Source organism: Acromyrmex echinatior, chromosome 11, assembly GCF_024713525.1.
Source record: "Acromyrmex echinatior isolate Ae372 chromosome 11, ASM2471352v2, whole genome shotgun sequence".
NCBI lineage: Eukaryota > Metazoa > Arthropoda > Insecta > Hymenoptera > Formicidae > Acromyrmex > Acromyrmex echinatior.
Genome location: NC_141862.1, coordinates 9,881,646 through 9,891,835, shown reverse-complemented (window position 1 = coordinate 9,891,835; position 10,190 = coordinate 9,881,646). Strand labels below are relative to the sequence as shown.

At 34.5% G+C, this 10,190-nt stretch overlaps 2 protein-coding genes across 3 annotated transcripts; one reads left to right on the top strand and one right to left on the bottom strand.

Moving 5' to 3' along the window:
- Positions 1 to 1,899: 1,899 nt before the first annotated feature.
- Positions 1,900 to 8,239, top strand: drk (growth factor receptor-bound protein 2 drk). Its single transcript, XM_011060234.2, has 6 exons — positions 1,900 to 2,927; positions 4,664 to 4,761; positions 4,906 to 5,025; positions 5,255 to 5,420; positions 5,621 to 5,794; positions 6,106 to 8,239. The coding sequence occupies exons 1-5, from the start codon at positions 2,850 to 2,852 to the stop codon at positions 5,792 to 5,794; spliced, it is 636 nt and encodes a 211-aa protein (XP_011058536.1). The 5' UTR covers positions 1,900 to 2,849; the 3' UTR covers positions 6,106 to 8,239.
- On the bottom strand, positions 8,016 to 10,100 carry Rpb5 (DNA-directed RNA polymerases I, II, and III subunit Rpb5). 2 transcript variants are annotated; one of them, XM_011060236.2, is made up of 3 exons: positions 9,943 to 10,100; positions 9,532 to 9,864; positions 8,016 to 8,622 (listed from the first exon to the last, which is right to left on the bottom strand). In XM_011060236.2, exons 2-3 carry the CDS (start codon positions 9,831 to 9,833, stop codon positions 8,292 to 8,294), a joined length of 633 nt encoding a protein of 210 aa, XP_011058538.1. In that variant the 5' UTR covers positions 9,834 to 9,864; positions 9,943 to 10,100; the 3' UTR covers positions 8,016 to 8,291. The 2 variants fall into 2 exon arrangements, with proteins under 2 accessions (XP_011058538.1, XP_011058537.1); XM_011060235.2 differs by having other exon boundaries at positions 9,532 to 10,011.
- Between the last annotated feature and the right edge of the window lie 90 nt (positions 10,101 to 10,190).

Genomic DNA, 10,190 nt, shown 5'->3' with positions numbered 1-10,190 from the left:
CGAATGTGGACAGGCTTCGCTTGCATTTCTGTCCCCTTCCCCCATCACTTGACATAGGGCGGAGGAGGCTGCGGCTTCGGCGGGCGGCAGAGGCGGAGGGGGTGAAAAACACCTGTTACGGACTTCCGTAAACACGAGGTGTTCTGTTTATTTTCGTACTACGTTACGTCGCCTGTTTCGTACTGCATTAGAATTGCGAACGTACTACTTGTTCATTGTCACGTCACGCGAATCGTTCCCTTCTTTACCAACCGCCGTAGTGAGCATGACGGATAAGATGGCGCCACCTTCCGACTCGATTGCCTGTAATTGTAAAATAGAACAACTGCAGGTCACGAAAACAGAAAATGATGCTAAAGTATAAATTATGACTGATCGATAAGTTATTTTTAATAATTATTTTGAAATTATTTTAATGTCATTTTATAGTGTTGTGATTTTTTTTCTATTTAAACACGTGCTCGATTTTCAATGAAAAAAAGTTGTAAAATTATCGTTAATTATTGTTAATTATTGTTAATTATTTTTACCCGCAAAAATTTTGTGTGAAAAACAAAAATAATGTTTAATTCAAATAAATTCGAATAATCTCTGTATAGAAATATATATATATATTTTTTTTTATGTAGCCAGTATATATATTAATTCAAGAATACTTTTCTTGTTTTTAAATGCGATTTAAAATCAACAAATCTTGTAAAGTCGACTAGCAAGTTTTTCATATTGGAAGGATAGAATGTGTCATGACGGATATAATCATTAGATCCTTGTGCTCTTTTCTCTCTTTTTCTCCCCCCCCCCCCTCTCTCTCTCTCTCTCTCTCTCTCTCTTTCAAGGAGACTTTGAACTCGGATAATATCGCACTTATCTCGTGTAACTTCGGCTGCTTTCTGCATCAGATTACATATTTGATTATATGATAAAGATTGAAAAACCAGCGTGGAACTAAATACAATAAAAAGTGCATGCGCATATTAACAAGTGAAGTCCGTTCTGAATACAGGTGCCAAATCACACACTTTCGAAATTTACATGTAACGTGATTGAAATTTTGACGAAATTGAAAATGTACCATACGTTATAGATTTCATAAAAAACAAACAAATTTGAAGAATTCTTACAAAATATACTCGAAATGAAGTAATTATAAATATACTCACGAATTGAAGTAATTTCGGAAATCTATTTGTATATTTAATTTTCATGTTGCATAAAATAAAAGAGTCCGTTTTTATAGTTAAACTGTATTTAAAGTAAAATATGTTATTTGTTTGAAATTTGCTGAATATAAGAAGGAAAGTTAATTGTAGCGCAGAAATAAAAACGAACTTTTTTTATCACTTTGTACGTGCAAACGCAAAGTTTAAATGCGACGGCGATTGCTGCGTTGGCTGAAAAGCGAGAGAAATCTATCCTAGAAAAATCCGGCTTTGTTCATTTTATCTCCTTTTTACAGCGGAGTTTCTCCGCCGTCGATGATCTCCTGCTGCACGATCACGTAGTCTCATCTACCGTGACGCAAGTTCTAGAAACCGCGCGTGTTTCTTAATAATTTTCTCCCCTTCTTTCTCTCTCTCTCTCTCTCTCTCTCTCTCTCTCTCTCTCTCTCTCTCTCCCTCTGACGTTTGGATTCCACGTCTGACGTCACACGAGATGACTGACGTAAGCGTTAAAAAACTATTGAAAAATCGCCATCATTAGAGACACGTGTAAATCGCGCACCACCCTACGTGTGTCCCACCCTCTGAAGTCTGGCGTAGGGTGGCCCCAACGTCACGTGACGTCACCCGCGTGTGCGTGATGGTGTACTGCGCAGACAGCCGGGCACGACCGAGGTCGACCGAGCAACGGTCGAGCGGGACCGAAGTCGGCCGAGTTGAGCCGAATCGTTCCGAATGGGACAAGTATAACGTCTGATAACACTCGGCGATGGACTGTCACGATAGTACGCGCGATCGCGTTTGACAGTTCGTAGTGTACGATCTGTCGTGGGGTATAATTCGCGGTGTTGTACATAAAAGCAAATATGATGCCGAGGCTTTAAGTCTAGAGGTATCGAACGAGAACGGAATCCATCAGGGAACGTAACGCTGTGCGCCAAGGTGTGTGCGTGCGTACGCGCGCGTCAGTGCAGCTCACCTACACCTGTATCCGGGGATTTCACGCACACGGACGTGCACAGACGTACGAGTACAATATCCTTAGCCTTGGACGGACCACCGCCCGACCAGCGCTAGGACAAAGGACGGCGACGTCGGCGTCGCCGAGCACTTTCATCGATATTAACGACATCCCTTTTTATCTTTTTTATACCCACCTTTTTTTTCCTACGCATTTAATCTAGCGGAAATCTCACATATACTTCTCGTATATACCACCTATAGCTCTCTCTCTCTTTCTCTCTCTCTCTCTCTCTCTCTCTCTCTCTCTCTCTCTCTCTCTGTGCTTTGTGAGCGGTCCTCGGTCCTTTTAGCGACTTTCCATAATTGTCCTTTCGCTAAACTTCATATCCAATCGCTCCGGCGAGTCTCGCCTTTTCTCCATAGTAAGTACTCGTAAAATAAAATAAATACGCATCGCCTCGCGTGCGTACGCGCTCGCAGAACGAGCAAGTGAGCACCTTTCCTCTTTCTCTTGTTTTCTTCTCCATCTACCTCCGTTTCCCTCTCCTCCCGCGACCCCCTTCCTCTTCCTTCCTCAAGTGCACTCCCTCGCGAACGTAGGCACTCCGTTAGTCTGTTCCTCTTCTCTCCACGGTGCGGAGCATCGTATAGCGAGCGCCCTCTCGCTCCCTCCAGCAGCAGCGGCACGTCGTTTCCCGTCGACTCCGTCGTCTCGGAGGACAGAATATGGAGGCGATAGCGAAGCACGATTTCACGGCGACCGCCGAGGACGAGCTCAGCTTCCGCAGGAGCCAGGTCCTGAAGGTTGGTAGAACTTCGGAGATGGCTACCTGGGCCGACCCTTATCCCCGTCACCTGGTTCGTCGTCCGACGCTCTGACGAGGCGCGTTGCCTCGCGTCGCCTCGCGCCTCATTCCGTCCCGTCTCCGTCGTGTCGCGTCGCACCGCGATCACGAGTCACGAGACCTCCGGCCGATCTCGAAACTTCCACCGTCGCGGCTCGTCGACCGATGTCCTAAAAAATACGAGAGATGTTGTATATACATACGAATGAATCCGTCGATCGGCATTCACTGCGCTCAGAAAGCTGTCGTATGTGTGACACAAACATTCTATGAAGATTGCTCGAGGCAATAACGATTGTTATTGTTTGGAGCAATAACTACAATGATTGTCGTAAAGATTAAAGTAATTGTTGATGAATATGTTCTTTTAAGCTGTGTTTCGACACATTCTTCTGTATAAAAATATTTATATTTGAGCATGTATATATTTGTGCTTCAAAGATTAAAAAATGAAAAAAGGAAGGAAAGTGAGAGAAGATTATATGTATCAGATTCATTGTAAATTTCATATTTTTTGAAATATTTGTTAAAGGCTATTTTTAATTTTACTTCTTATAAGTGAAGTGAATGTGATAATTGTATTTTGATTTTGAGAGAGAGAGAAAAAATTATTTCATAATTTTTTAATAACTGATAATTTAATAATAATTCTCTATAGCAATGTTTAAAAGCTTTAATTATTACTAATTATAAGAAACGATGATAACATTTTTTTTGCAAATTTCAATCTAAAATTACAAATAATTTATTATGCATTATAGATATTATTTTTCAATGTATCGATAACATTAAATTCAATTAAATTTTGACAGTAAAATCCTTAAATGACATAAATTGTAATATTTTGGAGGTTTAGATATACAATGAGTAAAAAAAAATATTCCCAGTGAAAATAATTTAAAAAAACAAAAACTTTATTTTTAAAAAATAAACATCTAGCGAAAAATGATTCATCAATTGATGTCGAAGCGATATCGATACGATGATTTCGACAATTCAATGTTTAATTCAACGGTCATTTCTTGCTGAATTAACAATTTATTTATAAAGAATAAAATAGAGTATACATTTTTCAAAATTGTATATACCAAAAAGATGTATAATAGAAAATATAATATCTCAAAAGTAAGCAAAAATTAAAAATTGTATTGTTTGGATACTTAAAAAGTATTCGTACAGAATTTGAGCTTTTAAAATCAGGAATACATGCGAAGCTCATTTGTTTATGTTAGAACAGAATGCATTCACTGTATAAAATTGTTAATTAATCTTTATTTTCTACATAATTTTCTACATTATTTTCTAAATAAGGCTTTTTTATAAAAAAATTTCCTTATACAAAAACTTTTGTACTCACTGTATTCAGGTTTCTGAAAATTGAAATTATTTATCAGATTGTGACTTTTATTTTTTAAAAGAATTTATAGCCCCAATTATTAATAAAATATTCAGTTTTTTAAATTATAAAATGTGCTATATAATTATAAAATTCCATTATTAATTGTATAAGAGATGTTAACTTTTTCCCCTTTCAATTTAAATTTAAATAGAATTATGCAGTTTCTACTTCCTTTGTTTAAAATCCCAAAATGTTAATATAAAAATATTAAAATGTGCAGTTAATATTAAAATGTTATATGTACTTTTATAAATCTAAATTAAAAATTATTTCTTACACGTAACATTTTTTTGCAGATTCTAAATATGGAGGATGATATGAATTGGTATAGAGCTGAATTGGATTCTAGAGAAGGACTTATACCGAGTAATTACATTGAGATGAAGAGCCATGAGTACGTTACTATTGTATGATATGTTTATGTATTAGAGACAGAAATTTAACAATTTTTGTCTAAAGTATATTCTTGTTTTCATATAGAAATATATTCATGTATAATCTTGTACACAAATTATTTTCTGTATTTTATTTGTCACAGCTGGTATTATGGCAGGATAACCAGAGCAGACGCTGAAAGATTATTGATGAACAAACATGAAGGTGCCTTTCTGATCAGAATCAGTGAAAGCTCTCCTGGTGATTTCTCCTTATCCGTAAAGTGAGTATTATATTAGATAAATAATATGTATCTAATTATAGTTATTGATATTTTTGTGACAAATGAGAAATATTCAGCATAGATTTTAATAGAAATTTCAATTACATATATAGGAAATCCATTCCCCACTAAAGGTCTTTACAAACTAAAAATAATCGTTTTTTAATATTGTCATTAATTATTAACGAAATATAAAATGAAATAACTATAATTTAATTTATATATACAGATGCTCCGACGGTGTGCAGCATTTCAAAGTATTAAGAGACGCACAAGGCAAGTTCTTTTTATGGGTTGTCAAATTTAATAGCCTCAATGAACTGGTGGAATATCATCGTACAGCGTCTGTTTCTCGCTCACAGGATGTTAAACTGCGTGATATGGTCCCTGAGGAGGTAAAAATTGACATTATAATAATTGTCTCTATAATAACAGTACGATTTATCTCTATAATAACAGAGAAGATTTGAACGTTTTGTGATAAGTGTTCTTTTTTATTTATATCTATTTATATATGTGTTTGATTACATAATGATAAACTAATATTTTTATTATAATAATGATAAACTAAACTATTATTTATCATGGCTTTCAGTGTTTGGTACAAGCACTTTACGATTTTGCACCGCAAGAGCCTGGCGAATTGGAGTTCCGACGAGGAGATGTAATTACTGTCACAGATCGTACAGATCAGCATTGGTGGCATGGAGAAATCGGAAATAGACGGGGACTTTTTCCGTCCACCTATGTCACGCCATACCACTCCTAGGTAATAAAGTTCTTGCAATTTATCTTTATTTAAATATATCTATTTTTTCTTATTTATAAATTTTAATACGAATTTCATCTTATTGTTTAATAAGTTTCTTACAATTTTATAAAAAAATATATGCGCCATCATATGAGATATGAAGAAGAAAGATTGAGAATATTAAAAATATATATAACATCATTATTGTATAATAAAAAATGTCTTTAATTTTTTGTATTTCCTCTTTTTCCATTATTGATATTTTTTTTTATCATATATACACCTTTTATTTAGAATGATTAATATATAACTTGTATATAATTTTTTAGGCCTCATATGGTCGAACGCACAGAGGCCGTTATTGGGAACAGTGGCCGCCTTATCCCACCTCTATCACTTACAGGATCCGAGTTGCCGCGGATTTGATAAACAATATTTTACAAACTTCACCTATCGAATGGGCCACTAAAGTATACTGGTGGTCACGCCGAAAAGTCTTCTAAGTAAACATGACTAAAAATGAATCGAATATATCCTAACACCAAAATCCTTGAATACCGAAAAATAAACATCACGTTTATTTAATCGATGAAAAAGAAAGAGAAAGAAAAAATCATCATCGATATCACATCGAAACATCTAAACACGAGGATTTAACAACATCTAGAATTTAAGGACGATTTGAGTATTTAAAGAGTTTGACGAAGATCCGAAGATCTCTGATGTTATCCGGGGATTGAAGAATTCATGCTTTTATGAACGTCTAGAATGAAAAAATGCCTAAAAGATGCCTAAGGATCTAAAGATTCAAGCATTTATAGAATTCTAACAGTTTACAATGATCCTTTGTCTAAGAGTTATCTAAGTATCAATGGATATCCCCAAGGATCTAAGGGTCTCTCGCACGGTCTCCGCCTACAATGGGAATCGCGTTCGAGGAATATGTATATTTTTGTTTTCCTTTTTTTGTAAACCTTTTTGAGGACTCTATACTTTTTCTTTACTTATTGCGTAAAGCACAGAACTTCGTAGCATTATTCTGTAATTATTATTATTATCTTTTATGGTTATTATTATTATGACTATTAATGTTATGTTACATTTTATTGATAACAATATATTATATTAATTATGGCCGCGTGTGCTTTGTTTACTTGTGCCCAACGATAATGATTATTCCTTTGGATCACGAAGTAACATGCTATACCAGTAGCAAGCTGTCTTTATGCTAGCCGACTGCTGCCGCTTATATAGCATGTGATTTCATTTATTGTAACAAGTATAGAACGAATGATTGGTTGGTCTGCCTGTTCATTATACGCTAGCGAATATGCCATCTGGGAAACTTCCTGCTCGTACGCTTTTAGCTTTATCAATCGACCGCGATAAATTCTGAAAGCGGAAATTCGCATCTCACAATCGATGTTATTCCGCTGGCTTTAATAAACAATGTTCGACTCCCGTCTATAAGTAGGATCAAAACGTTAAGATTAAATATTAGATTTGAATAAGATTTAATAGGGATTACGTAGTAGAATTTGAATTCGGGGAAGGCTTTTTCAAAAGTTATCCTTTAAGTTATCAGAGTTTAAGCATATTTCAGATTGCAATATCATATTTCTTCGATTAAGAAGTATACGATTATTTAATTGCGTTAATATACTGCTAATTACGCTTCTGATTCAATTCACGCACAAATTGAATCTTATTAATAAGCAAGGAAACGAATAAGAGGAGAAAACAGTATATCATAATAAGAGAAGTCATTAAAAAAAGTATTCTACGAATAAATGCAATTAGACTTGAAAAAATGTGTATGTGTTATTAATGGATGAATCACTCGACTGTCACTTATTAATTGATGAAGTAATTAAATCACTATACACTGAAAGAAAGAAAATTCTGCTACTGATATACTTTTATGTCAGAATGTACCGTATATAGAACGATACTTTTGGACCAAGCAATGTATAATAATAATAATAATAATAATAATAATAATAATAATAATAATAACTCGAAACAATGTCTATCCAAGCCAGATAATCGAGCGACTGTTGCAAGTCGCAATCGTTTTTGTACCGATCGTTGTTTCTGTAATAAAACTTAAACTATATCCTAATATTGATTATAAGTGTGAGCTAATGAACCATGCAAACGAATTACACATTTTACGCATATAATTGCCAATAGTGCATTAAAATATTGGAAAGGTAAGAATGCATTTTAGAGATGTGTATTCACGTGTGAAAACTGTAATTATTCATTGCTGCTAACTGTACAATGTTTAACATTCAATGCGACAGATTATTTCATACATAGCATAATAATGTATAATTGCAGATATTATAATGCTAGATGCAAAACGATGCACCATTATAAAAAATGCTGCTACAATAAATGTCAAATTTCGAGCTGCATTTTTTTTACCTTTTAATAAATATCTTTTTTTTTAGTCTGAGAGATTTTCGCGATTTAGTCTTTGTTCTTCTTTACTCTTTTTTCCTTTTCCTCCTCAACAAACCAACCTATAGGATATGTATCTTCCCGCGGTTTCTGACGATCTGATTATTTTTACAACTTGTCCACGTTTCAAACCAAAATATCGTGCCACTGGATCGCCAGCTTGTATTCGCATCAGCTGATTTTCCTTTAGCTTATATCTTGTCAATAGTTCTTCTTTCTCATCCGGAGTTAAGACAATGTGCTCGGGTACCAATTCATGTTCGGTAATATTTATCAGTAATTCAGATTCCAGAAACTGTTCCAGTATGTATTTTGGTGCCATATCTACCAGCGATTGCTTAGCAGATGGTGTCATGCCTTGCTGGACGACAATTATTGCTCTGTAATAATCAATAACGTCTTGTAATCTCTCAAAATATTAAGATAAAATGAATTAATATGAATAAATTATTTGTATTATCATATAATTGTTGTATATCTAATAATGTTGAAATAAAATCTAAAATTTATATATAATATTAATAGCAATAATTATTTAAAGAGTATTGAATCACATACTCTTTTTGTGAAGATGTATTGCTAAATTATATAAAAATGAAATGTAAGTGAATTGTTATGGAGAACTCTCTATTTGAGAATAGTTGACTAGTAGTTGACGAGTCCCAAATGTGATATTAATTTCATGTATGTTTCGGTTTTGAAGCCTTGTGTCCATAATATTAAAAATCAATCCGAGATCTTGGATAAAGAAAAAATGAACCAATCGCATTGATTACGTGACTGAATTGTTCAAATGTGATTTTATTATTTCTTTTTTTGAAATCTCGGAGCAATTTCTAATATCGACATAAGGCTTTAATCAATGTCGAATGTAAAGATAAAAATTGTGTGTGAGTGAAGTATAAGATAAATCTTAATCAATTTTATGTAAGAATCAACATTTCTATTATATAAAATATACTAATTATATAAAATATATAAAAATATATTATAATATATTATATAAAATATATTATTATATATAAAATATATTGAGTGCAAGCATGGCAAAGCAGCACAAGAAATCCTAGACCGAAAAATTTTTTCAAACACTTGTAGCTCCTCTCAGAAGGCAATTCCAAATCACCGAGAGTATCCTTGCCAAGAGCACTTCTCTAATAAAATTTCGTTGTTCGGAATCGATGTTAAACTGTAGGTCCCATATGACCACAAGCATATGAGAGAAGTCACCACGCTCGGTCACGAGCAATAGGACTGAGGATATAAAATATTGTAATATGAAAAACAACCTGTGGATCTTCTCTTCTTGCATGCGCTGACAATATGTCTTGATGGTTTTGATGCCGATTTTTGGTTCATCTGGGAAGAAGACGAACAATTGATCCGTAGGATCATCGTTATGCGCCACAAGAACAATAAGATCACTCCTAGCCGGCCTTTTCTCGCTAGGCTTATCTCCAAACTGTTCCTTGAATAATTCTAACGTCTGATCCAACTCATCTTGCGTGACAAGGTAACCTCTGTCGTGGCACAGCTGCATCACGGTTTTTCTGATGCGCCACAATTTATATGTTTCATCCTCGTCATCCATATTTTACGTAAAAGTACAGAAAACCTTCAAGCTTTACTTTTTATATTAATCAACAAAGCTCGGAGAGTTAAATATTGCTTGGTTTTTTAAATAACAAACTTAAACCTACCACGAGGGAGACGCCAAACCGGTTAACAAATTCTTGAGACTAGAGATGTAAACGATGTAAATATTCTCGAGAGCTAGCTGGAGCCACTAGATTAGAGGATGCCATTTTGGACAGCTCTCGGCTATGATTGGTCACTCATGAGATCTGTTCTTTTTTAAAAAGGAGGCAGTTGTACATCATGCAATTATTGGAAGGATCTCGATTGATCTCGATTGACCATGTCTTGATTGGACACCATCAATCATAAC

Excerpts from the sequence above, each read along its gene's own strand:
- drk (XM_011060234.2), top strand. The coding sequence starts at position 2,850 with ATGGAGGCGATAGCGAAGCACGATTTCACGGCGACCGCCGAGGACGAG. Across the intron at positions 4,762-4,905 it reads ATTGAGATGAAGAGCCATGA|CTGGTATTATGGCAGGATAA; the intron begins GTACGTTACTAT and ends TATTTGTCACAG. Across the intron at positions 5,026-5,254 it reads GATTTCTCCTTATCCGTAAA|ATGCTCCGACGGTGTGCAGC; the intron begins GTGAGTATTATA and ends TTATATATACAG.
- Rpb5 (XM_011060236.2), bottom strand. The coding sequence starts at position 9,833 with ATGGATGACGAGGATGAAACATATAAATTGTGGCGCATCAGAAAAACC. Across the intron at positions 8,623-9,531 it reads CAAGAAGAGAAGATCCACAG|AGCAATAATTGTCGTCCAGC; the intron begins GTTGTTTTTCAT and ends TGATTATTACAG.